This window comes from Tamandua tetradactyla, chromosome 9, assembly GCF_023851605.1.
Source record: "Tamandua tetradactyla isolate mTamTet1 chromosome 9, mTamTet1.pri, whole genome shotgun sequence".
In the NCBI taxonomy this organism is placed as follows: Eukaryota; Metazoa; Chordata; class Mammalia; order Pilosa; family Myrmecophagidae; genus Tamandua; species Tamandua tetradactyla.
In genome coordinates, this window is record NC_135335.1 from 6905284 (window position 1) to 6926422 (window position 21139).

At 61.0% G+C, this 21139-nt stretch overlaps 2 protein-coding genes across 3 annotated transcripts; both read left to right on the forward strand.

The window, feature by feature from the left end:
* The first annotated feature begins 4042 nt into the window (after window positions 1–4042).
* Window positions 4043–6268, forward strand: CDK2AP2 (cyclin dependent kinase 2 associated protein 2). 2 transcript variants are annotated; one of them, XM_077115531.1, is made up of 4 exons: window positions 4043–4727; window positions 5053–5153; window positions 5241–5373; window positions 5746–6268. In XM_077115531.1, exons 1-4 carry the CDS (start codon window positions 4646–4648, stop codon window positions 5811–5813), a joined length of 384 nt encoding a protein of 127 aa, XP_076971646.1. In that variant the 5' UTR covers window positions 4043–4645; the 3' UTR covers window positions 5814–6268. The 2 variants fall into 2 exon arrangements, with proteins under 2 accessions (XP_076971646.1, XP_076971647.1); XM_077115532.1 differs by lacking the exon at window positions 4043–4727 and adding an exon at window positions 4735–4870.
* A 1356-nt stretch (window positions 6269–7624) lies between these two features.
* On the forward strand, window positions 7625–20136 carry PITPNM1 (phosphatidylinositol transfer protein membrane associated 1). Its single transcript, XM_077115536.1, has 24 exons — window positions 7625–7645; window positions 8549–8667; window positions 9972–10186; window positions 10270–10391; window positions 10579–10803; window positions 12230–12556; window positions 12644–12739; window positions 12836–12943; window positions 13814–13875; window positions 13963–14213; window positions 14421–14616; window positions 14688–14795; window positions 14978–15135; window positions 15218–15414; window positions 15855–16025; window positions 16603–16767; window positions 16995–17143; window positions 17243–17353; window positions 17811–17927; window positions 18083–18231; window positions 18320–18469; window positions 18558–18741; window positions 18930–19058; window positions 19567–20136. The coding sequence occupies exons 2-24, from the start codon at window positions 8590–8592 to the stop codon at window positions 19828–19830; spliced, it is 3732 nt and encodes a 1243-aa protein (XP_076971651.1). The 5' UTR covers window positions 7625–7645; window positions 8549–8589; the 3' UTR covers window positions 19831–20136.
* The last annotated feature ends 1003 nt before the right edge of the window (window positions 20137–21139 follow it).

Genomic DNA, 21139 nt, shown 5'->3' on the forward strand with positions numbered 1-21139 from the left:
GTTATAACTGATGCTAGAACATTTTTATAATTGTAGTATTCACTGTAGTCCATGCTTTCACATACGGTTCACTGTTCGGGTAGTGTCAGTCCATGGATTCTTTTTTTTTAATTTTCATTGTCACATATATGAAGTTTAACATCTCCCCTTTCAAATCACATATTTCAGTGCTGTTAATCACATTCACAGGGTGTGTTACCATTACCACCAAACTGAGTAGTATTTCACTGAATGGATGCAACACAGTTTATTTATTCACCTATTGGAGGAAATCTTGGTTCTTCCAGTTTTTGGTGATCATGAATAAAGCCGGTATAAACTTTTGCATGCAGATTATCACGGGGACATAAGCTTTCAAATCATACAATTGCTGGATCATATGATAAGATTATGCTTAGTTTTGTAAGAAGCTGCCAAGTTGTCTTCCAGAGTAGCTGCACCACTTTGCGTTCCCACCAGCAACAAATGAGAGTTCCTGTGGCTCTGCAAACTCACCAAGAGTTGGTATTATGTTTTATGGATTTTAACCATTCTTAAGGTATCATGGTATCTCACTGCTTCATCAACTTATTTTTCCTCATTTTATTACAAGATTTTTCAAACATAATAAAACCAAAAAAACTGTACAGAAATACAATGTTGAGTTTTATAGTCACAAGGTAAGGCAACAAACTCATCTGCTGGCTGGACTGAGCCTGGGGGCTTGTTTTCAGTGTCTGGTTTGGAGGCTATAATGCTGCAAGGCTCCAAATTGCAGAGGGTGAGCTAGGAGCCTGGGGTCTGAGTGGAGAGGGGACTCCCTGAAAAGTTCCTCCAAGACCACGCCACAGAGGTCTGTGCTATCTTCCCCCCAGGGTAGGAGTGTCCCTACCAAAATTGTCATCTCTGACCTCCTCAGGGAACTCTGTGCTCCTTCTGCTATGGCCCAAGGAAGAAGGATTTGGAAAACTGCTTGAGGGCAAGGTTCAGCCCTGCAGTCACCTCCTGGCATGTCCCTCCTGCCAGACACCGGCAGTGGAGAAAACGGGAAAGCCTAGGCTTTGGGAGAAGAGGCAGAGCTACTGGCCCCTCAGTGGCCCCCTCCCCCTATCCCTGCAGAACTCCTTCAGAGCACAGCCTCTGTGCCACTGGCAGGCTGGGGAGGCTCTTGGGTGATACATGATCAACACTTTTTATTTCTATAGTCAGATACTTAGTTTGAATATGAATTACAGAAGAACTTGGCTAGTCTTTGTAATTAGTCCCTGGGAGATACCCACTAACTCTTTGGGATTTCCCCTAATAGGACTGTCATTTGCTATTCCTGCTGGGCCCCAGCCTACACCTCCGAGCATACATTAACAAGATGACTCAAGGTGGGGCCAGGCGCACCTGCGGCTTTATTACGGGGGTCACCGAGGTGATTAGAGGATTGGGCTTTGAGCCAGACCTCTGCAGGTTAGAGGGCGGCAGCTGGAGACCAAATTCACCCACCTGAACCTTGATTCCATCAATCATGCCTTAAAGTGTCAAAGTACACAGAGGCAATTAGAAAACCTTATTAAACCTTATTTGGGTAACAAAGGATTAGCGAATCAGGCAGCACCAAACCAAAAGTGTAAGGAGGGAGTGGAAAGGGGAAGCTTATATAGGGCACAGGTGGAAGCAAGTGAGACGTTCTGATTGGCTGACATTGTTAGCATTTTATATGGGGGGGTCTTACAAAAGTGGGGAGCAGATAGTCATGGATTAGTATGGTATGCCTGTACATTCTGATAAATTCTCTCTACTGGACAGAAACTGGTTTATCACCAGGTGTTGCTTACCTGCAATCCTGCAAGATACCTTTCCTCATTCCATTTTCTCGGAAAGCCCCTGCAGGTCAATTGTTTTATCTCTGAAAATCCTTTCTTGGAAAGGGTCCCCTCCTGGCAACACCCAATGCAGGCGGCCATTTAATTTTACTTAACCTAAGTAATGAAACTCTGAAAAAAACTCTGGCCAGTGAAGCTCAAGTGAGCTTCCCTGCCTGACAAGACTCTGTTGTGCAAGGCGAGTGATGTGTCCTGACTCCACAGGGAGAGGACGTGAGCGCTTTGGCATCTGGCGACCTCCCAGACTTTATCCTATGTGTCTCTTATTTGTATCTTTTCCACTATAATAAAATTGTAATTGTAGCATTTTCCTGAGTTCTGTCAGTCCTTCCAACAAAAGGTAGAACCTGTTGTCAGAACCCCTGAATTTGTAGCCAGTTGGCCCAAGTGCAGGGGTCCCTGGAACCCCTGAACATGTGGCTGGTGTCTGAATTGCCACCTTGGGGAAGATTGTGCTCTTGGGCTGTGAAGTCTCATCTGACTTCGGATAGTTAAGTCAGAACTGCATTGTAATTAGAAAACTATGAAGTACACTGAGCTCATAACTAAACTGATATGATTCCTTTTCCTTTTAAATTTTTTTAAAAAGTGAATTGATACAAAGGAAATATTAAGTAGATGATGAGACTTGAAAATGTTTCACAAAGACTAGAACAGATGTTCAACACAATGAATAATAGACGGTTATATGGGGAAAATGCACCTGCTGCAAACTTCGGACTATAGTTAACTGTAATATTTTAATACTCTTTCATCAACATTGACAAATGTACTACACCAACACTATGGGTCAATAATATGGGATGATACAGAGTATGGGAGGATTAGGGTTTTCTTTTTATTTTCTGTAGTAAAGAAAATGTTCTAAATTTGCTTATGCGGATGAATGCAGTGTTAACCAGTGACTGTACACTTAGGATGGTATCTATGTTGTGTGACTATATTTCAATAAACCGGCATTTAAAAAATATTTCACAAAGGACTGAAGTTAGAAAAACATTGGGTACAGATTAAATTCCAACTTCCTTACATGTTTGCCACCTGAGATTCCTCTATCATTACAGCCCTGCCCTTGCTTCCCAATTATCCCCACAGCAAAAAGAAATGACTTGTCCAATCACTTGTGCTTCCAAACTCTCAATCCTTTCCATGTGCCAGGCCCTCTACCTGGAGCACCCCCCTCCTTCTCTGCTCCCACCACCCACCTTGGGGTCTTAGCTCAAATGCCACATCCTCTGGGAAAGCTTCTGTGAGGTCACCAGGTAGGCCCCTTCCCCTTGGCTCCAATGCTCCAAGGTCTGGGCTTCACCGTGGCCACTCCCTTAGTGTTGTCTGTGCCTCTGCTTTCCTATCTGCTCCTCTTAAGACTAGGAGCTCCTTGAGGACAGAGTCTGCAGCTGGTTCGTCTCTGTATCCTCAGAGTCCAGTGCAAGGTCCGGATAGGGAAGGGATTCAGGAAATGTTTGTTGGATGAGTGCATGAACACATGTCCCGGAGATGAGGGAAAACCTACAGACCTAGGGGCGTGACATGTACACCAGGCCAGACAGGTTTTGGGTGGAAGGAGACTGGGAAAAACAGGAAGGGGGGTGGGAGGGTCTGAGACTTGGGGTTTGTGATAGATGAGATTTGAGTGGGGTCGCGTAAGGTAATGAAAATGTTTTGAGGCGCTTAAATGGGATAGGGATAAAGGAACAAGAAGAATAAAATCGTAAAAGCAATACAAATATTCATTGAACCCACACAATAACTCCGAGAGGTAGTTTTCATGACTCCCCCACCCCCGTCCCATTTCACCGACAGGCACAGGAGATGAGCGACTTGGTCAAAGGGAAACTGCTAGTAGGGAAGGTGCTGAGATTCGAACCAGGCAGTGACTGCACTCGGTCCTGTCAGTCACTCCTCTGGTTCAGAGCCTGGCACGCAGAAAGTGATTAAGGAGGGGTTACCTGTGACTGCTGCTGTCATTATCTGCGGCAGAGGCGTGGGGGCTGGGGGGCGGGTCGCGGGGTCTACGGGTCGTCCTTACACCGACCACCTACGGACGAGCCAATCCCAGGAAGAGCCGCGGGTCGCGGCGTTGGTGCTGGACTCGTTGCCATGGAAACAAAGGGCGGCAGCAAGCGAGCGCATGCGCAGATTGGGGAACGGGTGTTCAACCGGCGAAAGGTGACGTAAAAGCGCATGGGGTGGGGCGGAGGAGCCGGGACGTCAAAGCCCTGCGTCCTTCGGCATCCGGAGAGGAGAGGCGCGCTCGGCGGCGGCGATAGCGGCCCCAGGTGGACCGAGTCTCGGCCGGAGACCCGGAGGCGTGAGGTTGACGTGCGAAGCGGCGCGGGAGAGGCGGGCGGACAGCGCCCGCGCCCGGGAGGAGCCACTCGACGCGAACCGCGGCGGCCCAGACCCGGGTCCCGGTTCCCGAGGCCCCGCCCCTGGGGCCGTGGGACTAATCGGATTGAGAGCGCGCTGGCCCGGGCCGCGAACTCGCCAGTTGCGGAGGGCGCCGCTCACTACCCAATCCGAGGCAGACAGGTGCGAGGTCCGGAAGGCGGCGGCCAATCGGCAGCGGTTGCGACCTGTGGGGGCCGGTCTCGGCCAATAAGGAGGCTCGAGTGACATCTTGGCGCGCCAATCGGGAGTGAGGGAGCGGTCGCGCCCGCCCGCCCTTCCGGCCCGAGCTCTATTTACCCGGGGCGTGCAGCCCACTTGCCAATCAGAGCGCGGCCGAGCGGCCGGGCAGCCAACCCCGGAGGAGCCGCCGGCCGGCGTCCGCCAGCACCCAGGAGTTTGGGATGTCCTACAAGCCCATCGCCCCCGCCCCCAGCAGCACCCCCGGTTCCAGCACCCCCGGGCCCGGCACCCCGGTCCCTACAGGTGAGGACCCAGCACCACCCCTGCTCGCCTCCCCGGCCGGTCGAGGTCTCGAAGACAAGACGGCCTGCGTTCTGCCATGCTGGCGCCGCCGCCTACCTTCCCGCGAGCCTCAGTTTCCCGGCCTGTGAAGTAGGCGTGGTCACGTAAGGGCTTGTAGGTGGAGCGCAGGGGGAGGGGTTTGTCCCTGAAGTTGAGCGGCCTGGAATGAAGTTGTCCCCTTGGAGGGATTCGGGCGAGCCCGGTCGGGAGCTTGAAACGCTGGGAGGAGGCGTCCCCGCCCCGCGCTGACCGCTGACCTCTGACCTCTTACTCGCGCGTGTTGCAGCCGGCAGTGTTCCGTCGCCGTCGGGCTCGGTCCCGGGAGCCGCAGCCCCCTTCAGACCACTGTTTAACGACTTTGGACCGCCCTCCATGGGCTACGTGCAGGTGAGTGCGGCCGAGGGTGGGCCTGGGGGTGGGGGGCTGGAAGCCCACCCTGGTTGGATCTCACTGCCTTGTTCCCTTTTGGCTCAGGCGATGAAGCCCCCCGGTGCCCAGGGCTCCCAGAGCACCTACACGGATCTGCTGTCGGTCATAGAGGAGATGGGCAAAGAGATCCGACCCACCTATGCTGGCAGCAAGAGCGCCATGGAGCGCCTGAAGAGAGGTAAGCGAGGCGGGGCCCACCCTGCCCTGCCCAGGAGAGGACACGGGGCAAGCCTCCTTCCTTAGGACAGGAAGGGCTACCGAGGCCACCCAATCCAAGCTCAGCACCCATCTCATTACCCAGAGAGGCATTCTGAAATGAATGGAATTGAACTGAAATCAAGTCCATTTCGAGGGAGGGACCTGAGAACTCCTATTTTACCAGGGTGAATTTGAGGATTGGCCAAACCTCTAATCTCATCCAGCTTGTCGTTATAGACTTCAATCCCTCTTACTGAAGGGCAGAGGGTGGGGAGCCAGTCTTCCTCTGGAGGGTGGGGGTGCAATTGGAGCGTCTCCGGGGCCTGGTGTTACTTCCCCGCCCCCACCCCAGGCATCATCCATGCCCGGGCCCTAGTCAGAGAGTGCCTGGCTGAGACAGAGCGGAACGCCCGCACGTAACAAGAAGCACCTCGTCTCGGCGTCTGGACCTTTCCTGGCCACCGCAGAGCACCTGCTTCTTCCTGGCCTTCACCCTGAGTTGCACTTCCCATCCTGGGCTTCCTGTCCCGTGTCCCGTGGTGGGAGCCCTCTGGGAGGCAGGAGGCAGCTCCCACTCCAGTCAGCAGCACTAGCTGGGGCCCCTGGACTAGTTAGCAGTGAGGTCACTTGTGAGGCCCACCCATGACCTGCTAACCAGGTTGATCCAGCGGGAGCTTTCCCCTTCCTGGGGCCCCCCCACTTCCCCAGCACTGAGAACCACGTTGTCCCTGCCCCCCTTCTCCCCACAGCAGGCCTTAAGAAGGCCTGTCGACTCCCTACCTTGACTCCTGGGCTATAGCGACTTTTCTCAATGTGTCTTTTGCTAAATAAGCCCTTTTTGTATAAATAAAAAGTGATTTGGAGTTGTTCTCTCAGCTCTGAGCCTTTCTGGGTCCAGTTCTTCTAAGCCTAGGGGAGCCTGACAGCAGGGAAAGAGGAGACCTGGGGTTGAGAGGAAGTGCAGGGGTGGGGGGGTGGGTTGAGGCTGAGGCTGGCTAAACTTGGCCTTGCCTCTGCTGCCCATTGCTCCCTGGGTGGGGCCTGGTCCCAGGCCTCAGACCCTCAGCCTTGTCTGTCTACTCTTAGGGGACAGATTTGAGTTCCAGGAACGGAGAGCCCTGCCTATGCCTTCGCACTGTGCCGCCAGGGGGCAGCACAGGGCCTTGGCTGCCTCCACAGCTGGAGGGCACTGCCTGCCAGCCTGGGCCTGGAGCGTCCTGCCCCTGGAGTGTCCTGCCCCTGGGTGGAAATGCCAGTTCACCAAAGCCTCTCCTCCACAGGCCTTAGTGCCAAAATGTCCTCAACTACCCTGAATCCATCTTTGACTCTTCAGCGTGGGAGGTGGGAGTGGAAAGTATTCCTGCTTCCTTTCCCCAGCGCCGCCTTCCTGGGAAGCAGGGGAAGGGGAGGCTTGGCCTGTACCATGGGGACACCCAGGTCTGTGCTGCCATCCATTGTCCTGGCACCTTAGGGCAGGCTGGGTGTGGCCTTCTGAACCCTGCACCAGTGTTGGTCTTTGCCCTGGGTTTAGTGGCTGTTGGGCCAGACTTGTGGGCCCAGAAGGCACAGGAGGGGAGGGCCTTGGGGCACTGCGAAGGGGCTGGCCCAAGGATTCCAAGGGGCAGTACGCTTCTGTCCCAGGCCTAGACTGAGTGACCCTAGAGGCCCAGGGCCTCAGAACCCCACCCCCAGGTGGAGGCAAGTCACAGTCACCAGCTTCTGGCCAGACTTTGGGGGTGGCACTTCCCCTGCCCTGAGTCTCAGGTTTCTGACACTGCAGAGGGTGAGGGCTGGGGACATGGGGATGGGACCCTGCCCACCAAACTCCACCCATTCATGTGTACACAGGAGGGCTGGGCCAGGGTGGAGATGGGAGCCAAGAGCACCTTACAGGGAGTAAGAAGTGCCGCCTTCCCCCTCCCACCCCTCTGTAACCCGCTGCGAGTGAGGAAGGCAGGCAGGGGTCAGCCCTCCTCCGCGGGCAGGGCCGGGACCCCGCGGTGGCAAGGGCCAGCCGGGCCCAGGAAGGGGGCGGGGCGGCCGCAGTGACGCGGCGGGCGGCGGGGAGGGGAAGGCAGGGGCGCCCGCGGGCGGGCTGGGAGGAAGGTCGGGGCCATGGGCCCGTGCTGCGCTACCAGAGGGGCCCGCCACTGCTCGAGCCCGAGGCCGGGGCTGGGGGCGCTCGGGGCTCCGACCCGCGGCGCAGCTGGCCCCGCCAGGGCCGGGTGAGGGGCGCCCGCCCCGAGCTAGAGGTGAGCTGGGACGTCAGCGGGCGGGCCAGAGCACGGCGCGGGCCGGGGACGCCGGGGATCAAGGGGAAGTGGGGACACCGGGGCCTCTCGCCTTCTGGCTGGCTGCGAGGTGGGGAGTGGCCGGGGGATTGGGGCGCCTGCAGCGGAACCGCGGCGCCGGGCCGGGGAGCAGGTGGGCGGAGCGAGTCCCCCGGGGCGGGGGCCCGTGGGATACCAGTGGAGGCACTCTTGCCTCGGTCCGGGGACGATGATGGGGTGGCTGCATAGACGAGCAGGAAAGGCGCTGGGGAAGGGGAAGTCGGGGACCCGGCCGCCGGCCGGGGTGGGGAGAGCCGAGCTTCGGGGAGGAGGGGTTGACGGCTGCTGCACGCGGGGAGTGGGGCACACTGGCAGGGATGCGGAGCGGGGCGCACGGGTCCTGTCCGCGGCGAGACACTTCGGGGAACGCGATCCGAACAGGACGTCCTGGAGTGGGGGATCCGGAGCCCGGTGGGCTCGGGGAAGGGAAGGAAGGGCCCGGGAGGAGGGGGCCGGGGGGCTCCGAAGGCGGGTCCCCGAGGGACGCCGAAACGCGGGGGGCTAGGTCGCGGCGGCGGCCGGAGAGGCGGGGCGGGTGGCCCGGCCCGCGCCCGCCGCTCCGGGGGACCCGCGTCGTCAGCGCGCGGTTGCCACGGCGACGGGCGGCGGGCGGGGGACGGGGGCGCGCGGAAAGGAGGTCAGCGCTCAGCCTCGCTGCGGCTCGCGGCCCCCGGCAGCGCTCGCGGCCGCGCCGGGCTCGCCTCTGCCTCCCCCGCGGCGGGCCGAGGCATGGGGTCCCGCGGCCCGAGCCCCCCGGCCGGCGCGCACGGCTCGGGGCCGCGCGCTGGCGCCCCGCACTGACGGCCGCGCGGTGCCCTGCGCCAGGCGGAGCGGAGGCCGCGCGCGGCCGGCCGAGCGCCTTCAGGATGCTCATCAAGGAGTACCACATTCTGCTGCCCATGAGCCTGGACGAGTACCAGGTGGCCCAGCTCTACATGATCCAGGTGAGGCGGGGGCGCGGGGGGCCGAGGGGCCGCGGCTGCCAGGTGAGGGGGGAAGGGCGGGAGCGCGCAAGCTGGGCACCGGGGAGCCGCACCCCGGACCAGGGGCCGGGCCCAGCTCCGGAGCCTGGGAGAGGAGAGAGGGGCTTCTGCTCCATGTGGGGAGTAAGGGCTGTGGGAAATGGGACAAGAGGGCCGAGGGACGCCTCCCCGCCCCCATGTGCCCAACCGGTGCTGGCCGCTCAGCGTACTGTGCCCTCCTTTAATCCCCCTTCTAGCTGTAATCCCACGGGGAAGGGAAAGGAGGGGCGAATGGGAAGCAGGGAGCGAGGAAGGGAGCCGAAGTGGGGGGAAGGCCGGGAGGGGGCTGGCAGCCCCAGGATGGCAGGGAGAGGGGACGAGGCTCAGACCCAGAGTTGTGTAGGGAAGGGACAGGGGAGGGGAGGGGACTGGACACCACCACCCCACCCCACCCCCACAAAGTCTGGGTGAGGTCTGTCCCCAGAACCAGGGCATCAGCATCTGAGGAGGCCAGAGCCAGCTGCCGGCCTCAGGGGGCTTGAGGGAGCCAAGTCAGCTCCCAAGCCGATCTCTCCAGCTATGAGGGGTGTGGCAGGAGCTGGGATTGGGGTCCCAGGGAGAGGAGTCTCCCTGATCCCAGAGTCAGGTCCTCCGAGAGGTGGGGCCCTTTTCCTGTTCTTTCTTCCATTCCAGCCACTCTGGCTTCGTTGCTGCTCGTTGAGCCTGTCTGGTCTGCTCCCACCTCGGGGCCTTGCAGGGTCTCCCCCCTGCCTCCAACCCTCACCCCTCAGCCCACCCAACCCAGAACCCTCCCTCACCTCCTTCAAGCCTGGTCATGTGACCGCTATTAAAATTAAAATGGCAATCTCCAGTTCTTACCAGATCCCCCTATTCCATTCTTTTTTTTTCCATAGCATTTATTACCCTCTAACATCCCATACAATTCGCTTTTTTGTGTCTGTCTACCTCCACCAGAGCAGAATTTCCACAAAGGCAGGGATCTTTGTTCTGTTCATCGATACCAATCCCAAGCAATATAATCCCAAAAAACTCTAAGCCTACCTTAGAGTAGGCACTGAGTAAATATTTGAACTGAAGGAGTGTTGGCTCACAGGACCCGTAGAGGACTGGGACCCGGTTCCCAGGGGCTGCAGGGACCGGGATTGGGATTCAGGAATTGAGAAGGCTGCGACCGAGATCCCAGAGCGCTGGGGCCCCAGGAGGTTTGTGGGGAAGGCCTTTGCTCCCAGGTTGAGCTCTGCATTGTGCTCCGCCCCGGGCTGCAGAAAAAGAGCCGGGAGGAGTCGAGCGGCGAGGGCAGTGGCGTGGAGATCCTGGCCAACCGGCCGTACACGGACGGGCCCGGCGGCAGCGGGCAGTACACGCACAAGGTGTACCACGTGGGCTCCCACATCCCAGGCTGGTTCCGGGCACTGCTGCCCAAGGCCGCTCTGCAGGTGGAGGAGGAGTCCTGGAACGCGTACCCCTACACCCGAACCCGGTGAGTGGGCACGCGGCACGGGCCTGGGGCCACGAGTGGCGTGGTGGGCACAGGAGTCACCCCCACCCCTGCCCTCTGCCCAGGTACACCTGCCCCTTCGTAGAGAAATTTTCCATCGAAATAGAAACCTATTACCTGCCTGATGGTGGGCAGCAGCCCAATGTCTTCAACCTGAGTGGGACCGAGAGGAGACAGCGCATCCTAGGTGAGGCCTGGTGCTCTTCTGGAGGTGAGGGCATGGGGGGTGGAGGACCCTGGAACCCCCCCCCCCCCAGGCCATGTGCTGCCTTGATGGGCAGGTCCCAGCCCTCTGCGGGCTCCACTTCCTGTCCGTGAAAGGCTGCCCTCTCAATCCGGACGGGTTGCTCAGTGCCCCGCCCACCCGCCTCCAGACACCATTGACATCGTGCGGGACGCAGTGGCCCCAGGCGAGTACAAAGCAGAAGAGGACCCCCGGCTGTACCACTCAGCCAAGACGGGCCGCGGGCCGCTGGCCGACGACTGGGCACGGACAGCGGCTCAGACGGGGCCCCTCATGTGCGCCTACAAGCTGTGCAAGGTGGAGTTCCGCTACTGGGGCATGCAGGCCAAGATCGAGCAGTTCATCCACGATGTCGGTGAGCCCCGGCAGGCACCGGGCCCCATGCTGGAGCTGGACAGGCCTCCATCTACTGGGGGGCCCAAAAGCATGCGGCCATCACGTCCATTTGACAGTGGTGGACACTGAGGCAGAGGGAGCCAGGCAGCCTAGTTGGGGGCTTGGAGAGCCAAGCTTTGAGGTATGGGTGATGGTCAGGAGGGTGAGAAGCCTGTGACATGATCTTTGAAGTCCATACCAGCACTGGTGTTCAAAGAGGTAGTTTCCTCTATTAAGACTCTAAAATTTTCCTTCATCCTACGGTCAACCCAAACCATTAGAAACTCTCAGGTTCACCAGCCCTTTTGGGCAAGAAATGCAGGCTACGTGGCTGTGACACTGAGGTCCTGCTTTCTGGGGTACCCTCCCACTTCTGCCTCTGGGGTCCAGGAGCCCCTGTTCTACCCCTCACCTTAAAAACAACCCCACATCTCCTGCAGGTCAGCCCTGCCCCATCCCCCGGGTGAAAGGGCAGGCAAGCCTCCACCACCTGCAGGTAGAAGGCCAGTCCCTGGGTGGGGGAGTCCAGGGGCCTGGGGTCCAATCCACTCCTGTCTCCCTGTGGGACTCCAGCCAGCCACTGCCTGGCCCTGCTCCGTACGTCTCCTTTCTGTAAATGAGAGGAGGCTGGGCCAGTCCTGAAGGCTGATGTTGACTGAACGATCATAACTTGCCCAATCCTTTGCCAGTGACTTTCAGGCAAGGGCCCATTTGGCACCTTCAGTGCCCCTTCAAGGGTGGAACTATCACTATTCCCATTTTACAGTAGAGGAAATTTAACTCCAAGAGTAACACACGCTCCCTGTCTTGCATTTGAAAAATATAGAAAAGCAGAAATAAGACCATTAAAATCATGCATGTACAACCACTATTAAGATTCTGATAGATTTCCTTCCAGAAGCTTGAGATTATAATTCAACCATTATTATTGTTTCCTTGATACTGCAAGGTTTCTAACTTTATTCCTCTGCTTATGAGGAAGATATCCCAAAATGAGTATCGTCTTTCACTACAACTTTCATCAAGTGCCGACACTTCCATTAACTATGAACACCTTCATTAACCATTAACTATTTTTTTAACTGTTAACACCTTGATTAACTGTTAACTGTTAGCAAGAAGTCCGCAGGAAGCCAGGTGAAACAGGGCAAGAACAAGGCTTGGTCCTACCTTTCAGGGTGGGGTGGGGTCAGTGCTGGGGAGGTGGGGTGTCCCGAGAGATAAAGAGGCAGTGGGCAGGGAGACAGATGCCCCAGTTTCCACTCCCATTCCCCAGATAACGCTGGCCCTGCCCTATTTTGTGGCTCTGGGCAGCAGCGGCCCAGGGGAGCCATTACCCAACGTCAGCGGCTGTGCATGTGGCTACAACAGTGGCGGCAGGGGCCCTGATGCCTGGGCACCCACAGGTCTGCGCCGGGTGATGCTGCGAGCCCACCGGCAGGCCTGGTGCTGGCAGGACGAGTGGACTGAGCTGAGCATGGCCGACATCCGGGCCCTGGAGGAGGAGACCGCCCGCATGCTGGCTCAGCGCATGGCCAAGTGCACCACGGGCCAGGAGGCGTCCGAGGCCCAGACCCCGGGGAGGCCAGGCACTGAAGCCCGGGTTGGGGCCAGCCACGCGGGCACCCCTGACGGGCCCGAGGCACCCCCTGGCCCCGATGCCTCGCCTGACACCAGCTTCGGCAAGCAATGGTCCTCGTCCTCGCGCTCCTCGCACTCATCCCAGCACGGAGGTGAGGCCAGGGATCGGGACTGGGCAGGGAGCGCCTGTGCAGGCCTGGGGCGGGGGTGGGGCGGCCCGGGCTGAGCCAGCCCTGCAGGGGGCGTGTCCCCCCAGAGCTTGTCCGAGTGGCGCATGCAGAACATCGCCCGCGACTCCGAGAACAGCTCTGAGGATGAGTTCTTTGATGCCCACGGTAAGCGCCGCAGCCCCGAGCGATGGGGGGTGGGGGGGCGCCCCCGAGCAGCTCCCCGCTCCCCCCCACCATGACACAGCCCCCTGTCCCCCTCAGAAGGCTTCTCGGACAGTGATGAGGTCTTCCCCAAGGAAATGACCAAGTGGAACTCCAACGACTTCATCGATGCCTTTGCCTCCCCCACGGAGGCGGAGGGGGTGCCAGGTGAGGGGGCCACGCCTGGCCACCTGGCAGCAGCACCCACCCGCGTTCCACCCACAGAGGCCAGGAGGGCTGGGTCCTTCCCCTCGGCCCCCAACAGGGAAGGTCCGAATCTCAGGGAATCCAACTGGAGTCAACAAACTCCACTCGTCTCTCCCCATAACTGGCTCTGTGCTGGGCACTGGGGGCTCAGAGAACAAGGTGGTTGTGACTTCGTGGGGGTCCTAAGATGCAAGTCAGTCCAGAGAGGCAGCTCATTAGATACACAAATGAATAATGAATGGAGGATGGAGGATGGATGGTTGGACGGATGGACAGATGGACCCACTCAAGGTGTGGCCACAGCGCAAAGGACAGGGGAGTTAATCTGGAACCCGGAAGGCTTCATTTGGAGGGCGGGTGATGTATAAGTGGGAGGTTGGAAGGCGTGGCCTAGCGCTGTCCACAAGAACTTGCTGTGATGATGGAAATGTTCTCTGTGTGTCCTGTCCAACATGGCAGCTAGGAGCCACAGGAGGCTGGCAGACACTTGAAATGCAGCTGGTGGGTCTGCAAAACTGAATTTTTTTTTTCACTTAATTCATTTAAATTTAAATAAATGCACGAGGTCAGGGGTTACAGCGCTACCCAGGGAAGGACTGAAGTTTGCCGGGCAAGCAAGGCACCGTGGGGAGAGCAATCCCTGGCGGTGAGACCAGCAAGGACAAAGGCTGAGAAATGTGAAATGACCTGTGAGAATCAGGTGCCAGATGGTCAGAGGGAAGTGAAGGAGCCTCAGGCAGACACCAGAGCATGGGTGCTTGAGGTGCTAGGGGAGGAAGGGGATGCCAGGGCCCTCTCGGTCGCTCTTACCAGCTTTCCCCTGCCTTACAGAGCCTGGAACCGAGGCCACCAAAGGCATCGGGGACGGAGCCCGAGCGGCCAGGGACTCGGAGGTGAGTTTGGGTGGCCGTCACCATCTGCCCACCCGCCGGCCTGCCCACTGCCCTGACGCACTGGGTCCACTCTTCCCCCCAACACAGGGTCCCGGCGGAGTCGGGGAGCTGGGGGCCGAGGCGTGTGCAGTCCACGCCCTCTTCCTCATCCTGCACAGCGGCAACATCCTGGACTTGGGCCCCGGAGATGCCAACTCCAAGCAGGCGGATGTGCAGACGCTGAGCACGGCCTTCGAGGCTGTCACCCGCATCCACTTCCCCGAGGCCCTGGGCCACGTGGCCCTGCGCCTGGTGCCCTGCCCGCCCATCTGCGCCGCCGCCTTTGCCCTTGTCTCCAAGTATTGGCCAGGGGCAGAGGGTGGGGGTGGCACACAGGGGTCCCAAGGCGAGGACAGCCCCTGGGGGGGCCCCTAGGATAGGAGAGACCCCATGGGGGGACATCTAGTTTGTGGCTCCATCGCAGTAGCCTCTCTGGTGGTACAGGGACAGGGGAGCCGGTGGCGGGGCTGGAGGCACCCCACCCACCCATCCCCCTCCTCCTGCAGCCTGAGCCCCTACAGCCACGACGGCGACAGCCTGTCCCGCTCCCAGGGCCAGGACCACATCCCGCTGGCTGCCCTGCCGCTGCTGGCCACCTCGTCCTCCCGCTACCAGGGCGCGGTGGCCACCGTCATCGCCCGCACCAATCAGGCCTACACTGCCTTCCTGCGCTCGCCAGAGGGCACCGGCTTCTGCGGGCAGGTCAGGGCAGAGGGATGGCCCTGGGGGGGCCGTGGGCGGGGCTCTCTCGATGCCACCTGCCCTCTCTCCAGGTGGTGCTGATTGGAGACGGTGTGGGCGGAATCCTGGGCTTTGACGCTCTGTGCCACAGCGCCACCGTGGGCAGCGGGAGCCGGGGCAGCAGCCGCCGTGGGAGCATGGTCAGTGTGGCCTCGGGACGGGGGCTGCTCTTGCCTGTCCGGGTCTCTGCCCCCTGAACATGAGCTCTCCACGGGCAGGTTCCTGCTGTACCTGAAGTGTCTCCTTGGGGTCCCCACCCAATTCCTAAGCCTCTCTCTCCTTCTCACCTCCTGAAGATGTGTCTGTCCCCTGTTCCCTTCAGAATAATGAGCTGCTCTCCCCGGAGCTTGGCCCAGCGCGGGACCCCCTGGCGGAGGGGGCGGAGGGGCTGGGCAGGGCCAGCCCAGAACCTTCTGCCCTGCCCACCCAGCGTACGCCCTGCGACGTGGCCAGTCCTGAACCCGAGGGCTCCCAGAACAGGTGACAGACAAACCTGCCCCGTTTCTCCCACCACGGGCTCAGGCTGGACTGCGGAGCAGCACTGAATACCCCATCCCCGCAGCCTGCAAGCAGCTGCCGCCCTCGGGGAGCCCCGGCGAGCGAGCACAGCCTCCTGCCCCCCGGCCACGGGTCCCGAGGCTCCCGATGGCCCCACCGGCGCTGCTCGCCTCGACTTCAAGGTCTCCGGCTTCTTCCTCTTTGGCTCCCCACTGGGCCTGGTGCTGGCTCTGCGCAAAACTGTGATGCCCGCCTTGGAGGGTGAGCCCTCGGGGTGGGGTGGGGGGCACCCCTCGTCCTTTGTCTGCTCAGAAGAGGCCCCATCTCATCTGTCTTTTCATGTCAGCCAAGATGCTGACATCATTATTTCCACCTCCCACTGCACAAATTCAATGCCCTGGCTAGAGAAGGGGAAACTGAGGCCCAGAGAGGAAAAGGGAGTTGCTGAGGCAGTTTCCCAGAGTGTACTGGGAGGACCTTCGTTCCCACAAGTTATTCTGCATGAGAAGGGGTCGGACAGGGAAATGCTGTTGCCCTGAACCACAACAGCAGACTAATGGCTCAGACCAACTTTGCCCAGAGACCCACCTTTCAGCAGGACCGTCATGGCCCCCCAGGGAGCATTGGCTCAGGTTGCTCCCACCTCCCAGAATGCCCGTCTGAGCCCCCTCCCCACCTCTCTCTATCTCCTGGGTACCCAGTGGCCCAGATGCGTCCAGCCTGTGAGCAAATCTACAACCTCTTCCATGCGGCTGACCCTTGCGCCTCCCGCCTCGAGCCCCTGCTGGCCCCAAAGTTCCAGGCCATCGCCCCACTGGCTGTGCCCCGCTACCAGAAGTTCCCCCTGGGAGATGGCTCATCCCTGCTGCTGGGTATGCCCCAACCAAGATAAAGGGGGGAGGGTACCCGGAAAGGGTGTGGGTTGGGCTCCCTCACCCAAGAGGACATGAGATAGCTCACACAGCATCAGTAACCTCTCAGACCTCCCCTGGCCCCCGTGGGCAGTCTGAATCTCTCTGTCCAGAGAGAGGGGCAGGCAGGGGTGGTACCTGGGCTAGAAGGAGGAGGTAGCATGGCATTGGCATATACCGGGGTGTGTGTGGCTGCTGGGTATCTGTGTGTAGGTACACAGTGTCTCCATATGCACTTGTGGTGTGGGTGTGTAAAGGTATTGGTACCTGTTGGGCCCTGAGACAGGTGTGCATGTGTTGGGGTGTGGGGCACAGGCTGGCATTTGGCGGGAAAGCTGCTAGCTGATGGGGTGAGCTCTCAGGAGAGGAAGTTCCACTTCGCCCCACCCAGATATGGGGCAGTCCAGTCTCAGCCAAGACCTGGCCAGGAAGGGGAGGGCCAGCAGGACAGATGGCGGAGGTGGAGGAGCTGAGCTACCCTGGGACCCCTTGGAGGGGGACAGGGGTATGGCTGCTGAGGTTACCCCTCTGTCCCCAGCCGACACTCTGCAGACCCACTCAGGCCTTTTTCTGGAAGAGCTAGAGATGCTGGTGCCTTCGACGCCCACCTCGGCCAGCGGTGCCTTCTGGAAAGGCAGTGAGTTAGGCTCCGAGCCCCCAGCCCAGCCAGCAGCCCCCAGCACCACCAGCGAGGTGGTCAAGAGTAAGTCCGGACAGTCACTGCCCGGGGCAGGCCAGCCTGGGGGAGGGCCCTTATTCCCTGAAATCCCCTTGCCCCCAGCTTTTCCTCTGCCCCCCCCCCAGCACCCAGCCCCAGTAAGGCAGAGCAGGCTGGGTAGGAGGGAGGGAGAGGGAAGAGCTCCCCGCAGCGCAGGTAGGTGGGCTCAGGTCGGGAGGGCCCCGTGCTCACTGCCCACCATGGCCGTGCAGTCCTGGAGCGCTGGTGGGGGACCAAGCGGATTGACTACTCGCTGTACTGCCCCGAGGCGCTCACCGCCTTCCCCACCGTCACGCTGCCCCACCTCTTCCACGCCAGCTACTGGGAGTCCGCCGACGTGGTGGCCTTCATCTTACGCCAGGTTGGCATGGGGGGGTGCGAGGGGCACGGGACGGGGTCGGGGGAGCCCCAGGCCTGCCCCCCCACCCCCTGCACGTGGTCTCACCCCACCTTCCTGCAGGTGATCGAGAAGGAGCGGCCCCAGCTGGCCGAGTGCGAGGAGCCGTCCATCTACAGCCCCGCCTTCCCCAGGGAGAAGTGGCAGCGCAAGCGCACGCAGGTCAAGATCCGGGTACGCGCCTGGCGCCCCCCAAGCTCACCTCCTCAGTACTGCCCACCCGCCCAGAACCCCGGCCCCTCACAGCCACGGCGCTCCCCTCTCGGGTACTGCCCCGTCTTTCCTAACAACCTTGGGCTCTTAGACCACAGTCCACCCGCAAAGTCGGGGTCCTCCAGCTGGTGCACACCCCGCCCCGGGCAGGCCCCGCCCCTATAGTCCTGGCCCCTCCTCCTTACGGCCTAGCCCCGCCCCTTGGGACCCCTAGTCTCCACCCCTGCCCACGGACGCCCGGGGTCCGATCAGCGCTCACTCCCACCCCACTCACCTGCCCGTCCCACCCTTTGGGAACCACAGTCCACACTGTGGTTGGACTGATGACCTCGGCGCGGGGCCGCCAAGCCGCACGGCCCCCTCCCCCGGCACCCCCGTCCTGCCCGGGCCGCGGACCCACCCCGCCTTGTCCCGCCAGAACGTCACTTCCAACCACCGGGCGAGCGACACGGTGGTGTGCGAGGGCCGCCCCCAGGTGCTGAGCGGGCGCTTCATGTACGGGCCCTTGGACGTGGTCACGCTCACCGGAGAGAAGGTCAGAACCCGAAGGCGCCCGCCCTCGTAGACCCGCCCCTGTCGGGCCCACCCGGCCGAGCCCCTGCAGACCCTGCCGCGGCGCTCCTCCACTCGGAGCCGGGGGGTGGCCGGGCCTCCGCGTGCACGGACCCTCGGGTCCCCTCTCCCGGGCAGGTGGACGTCTACGTCATGACACAGCCGCTGTCCGGCAAGTGGATCCACTTCGGCACCGAGGTCACCAACAGCTCGGGCCGCCTGGCCTTCCCCGTGCCCCCCGAGCGCGCGCTGGGCATCGGCGTCTACCCAGTGCGCATGGTGGTCAGGTGAGCGCGCGTGTGCGTGCAGCCGGCCCGGGCTCTGCGGGGCGGGGCTCCGCCAGGCCCCGCCCCGCTGACGCCCCAGGGGTCGCAGGGGTGACCACACGTACGCCGAGTGCTGCCTGACCGTGGTGGCCCGCGGCACGGAGGCCGTGGTCTTCAGCATCGACGGCTCCTTCACCGCCAGCGTCTCCATCATGGGCAGCGACCCCAAGGTGCGGGCCGGCGCCGTGGACGTTGTCAGGTAGGAGCTGCTGCCCCCTCCACGCCGCGTCGCCACGCCCAGCCACACACCCCTGCCCCCACACCCACCGCCGCCCCCGGCTCCGCAGGCACTGGCAGGACGCGGGCTTCCTGATCGTGTACGTCACCGGCCGGCCCGACATGCAGAAGCACCGCGTGGTGGCCTGGCTGTCACAGCACAACTTCCCCCACGGCGTGGTCTCCTTTTGCGACGGCCTCACGCACGACCCGCTGCGCCAGAAGGCCGTGTTTCTGCAGAGCCTGGTGCAGGAGGTACGGTGGGGGGCGACGGGGGTGGGCCTGACCCCGGAGGTCTGGGGCGCCTTGGGCCATCCACCAGGAGAAGCTACTGTGGAGTCCTACACCCTCAGGGGTCCCCGGGGAGACCCAGCCCCGGGAAATCCAGCAGCACTCGGCCCAGCCAGGTGGGGAGGAAAGCTGACCAGCCTCTCCGGTCACAGGTGGAGCTGAACATCGTGGCCGGATACGGGTCCCCCAAAGACGTGGCCGTCTATGCGGCGCTGGGCCTGTCCCCTGGCCAGACATACATCGTGGGGCGCGCTGTGCGCAAGCTGCAAGCACAGTGCCAGGTGAGGGGTGGGGAGGGACCCGCCAGGGCTCGGTGCTACTCAGGCCTTAGGGTACCTGGATTACTTCTAGGACAGAGATGGCGTGCAGCTTAGGACTGCCCCTGAGAGCCTGGTTGAGTGCACTCCTGCTGCTCAGCTCTGCCATGGTCACAGGCCTTGACCTTTCTGAGCCTGTTTCCAGGCTGTAAGCCGAAAAGGACAATGGCGCTAACCTTGTCACCTTATCCTGAGTGTCCCATGATGTACTGCCCATCGTTGCCAGGGCTGGGCATGAAGTAGTGCTTGTTAAATGTTAGCCTCAGTTATTTTTCCCCAAGATCCCATATTGCAGATGAGGAAACTGAGGCCTGGAGAGGGGCAGGGGAGGGAGGAAATCCAAAGTGCCCGGGCTTCCAGCCTGGTGATCTGGCCAACACCGACCGGCCCTAGCTCCCTCGGAAGCCTCAGGGAGGGCAGCGTGTGGGACCCAGCCCAGCCGTCCCTCATCCCTGCCAACCTCTGCCTGCAGTTCCTGTCAGATGGCTATGTGGCCCACCTGGGCCAACTGGAGGCGGGCTCCCACCCACATGCCCCCACAGGCCCCCCACGGGCCACCTTGGCCAAGAGCAGCTACAGCGTGACGGCCCCCGTGGACTTCCTCCGCAAACAGAGCCAGCTGCTTCGCTCCAGGGGCCCCAGCCAGGTGGAGCGGGAGGGCCCTGGCACGCCCCCCAGCACCCTAGCGCGTGCCAAGGCCCGGAGCATCAGCCTCAAGCTGGACAGTGAAGAGTGAGGCCCAAACTGTGGCTGAACCTGGGTTATTTATTCTCATGCCTGAGGGGACTAAGGGTCCGCGGGTAGGAGGCTGGGGGCCCAGACCTCAGGTCCCAGTCCTGGCCCACCGGCCCCAATCCCTGCACCTTTGTCTGCCCCTCAGTATTACTTCCCTGTTATGTGGGGGGACCCAGCCCCGGGGGGAGGGAGGCAGGGGGGGGGCAAGGGCTCAGAGGTTTTTCCAACACGTGTAAATCCATGAAAATAAAGACCACCTACATCCCACCTGCTTGGCCACCACTGCAGCTGACAGCTTCGGGGGGGGGGGGGGTCAGGGACCTGCCTGGGATCATCCAGCAGGTCAGAGCAGGGCCAGGACAGGGGTCTGGACCTCAGGGGTCTCAGGGAGAGCGGCCTTCTCCTGGATAGAGCTCCTCTTCCCCTCTCCCCCACCCTCCCCAACGTGGTTTCTCTCTGAAACCCCCGCCTCCCAAAGCTGAAGCCAGGGGATGATGGGATCCGGGGTGGGTGGCTGCGATGGGAAACCACCTCACTCAGGGCACTAACCCTCTCCCTCTTTACCCCTCCCACCCACCCATGTTCCAGGTAGAGGCCACCTGGTGGCCACTTCCCAGGGCACCCTCGTGCTCCAGTTTCCTCCTGGCCAAGATCCCCCCATCCCTGCAGGATCTGCCGGTTGTCCTCTTACCCTCCCAGAGACCCCCTCCCTCTCAGTACCAGCTGTAAACATGCTTCCTTTCCAGACTCTGAATCTCAAACCTACACCATCCCTTCAGCCTCCCTGCAGTCCCCAGCCAGGGCCCCCTCTTCTCCAATGCTCCTTCCTCTGGTCGCTCCCCTAGGTCCCACCTGTCCAGGGCCACAACCCTCTGCTGCTCTGAATCCCAGCATGGCTCCCACTGTTTCCTGGGACAACCCCAAGTCCCCACCTGGCCCTAAAGATCCTCCCGTTTGGGCCTTCCAGTGTCACCCTGCCCCTACCTGCCCCCCACACACACCTACAGGTACAACGGCAGCCCTATTGCTTCTGCCAACTGCAGCCTTGGAATGTTCCCTCGCCCCTAACTGCCCTTCTTCACCCTCAGGACACAGCTCAAGTTCCTGCTCCCGCCCACAGGAAGCCTCCCCTCCTCCCCAGGCCACCTGGCTGGTACCTGCTTTATCTCCCCCTTAGCACTGGAGGCTCCCGAGCACTGCGGCCCCCGCCAGCAGGCACCACCTCCCCGCCACCCGCCAGTCAGAGGGCCCGAGGCTCAGGGACGTCTGGGCGCGTCTCGGGGGGGGGGGGAGCTGGGACAAGACGCTGA

Excerpts from the sequence above, each read along its gene's own strand:
- CDK2AP2 (XM_077115531.1), top strand. The coding sequence starts at position 4,646 with ATGTCCTACAAGCCCATCGCCCCCGCCCCCAGCAGCACCCCCGGTTCC. Across the intron at positions 5,154-5,240 it reads CCTCCATGGGCTACGTGCAG|GCGATGAAGCCCCCCGGTGC; the intron begins GTGAGTGCGGCC and ends CTTTTGGCTCAG. Across the intron at positions 5,374-5,745 it reads CATGGAGCGCCTGAAGAGAG|GCATCATCCATGCCCGGGCC; the intron begins GTAAGCGAGGCG and ends CCCCCACCCCAG.
- PITPNM1 (XM_077115536.1), top strand. The coding sequence starts at position 8,590 with ATGCTCATCAAGGAGTACCACATTCTGCTGCCCATGAGCCTGGACGAG. Across the intron at positions 8,668-9,971 it reads CCCAGCTCTACATGATCCAG|AAAAAGAGCCGGGAGGAGTC; the intron begins GTGAGGCGGGGG and ends CCCGGGCTGCAG. Across the intron at positions 18,232-18,319 it reads CCAGTGCGCATGGTGGTCAG|GGGTGACCACACGTACGCCG; the intron begins GTGAGCGCGCGT and ends CAGGGGTCGCAG.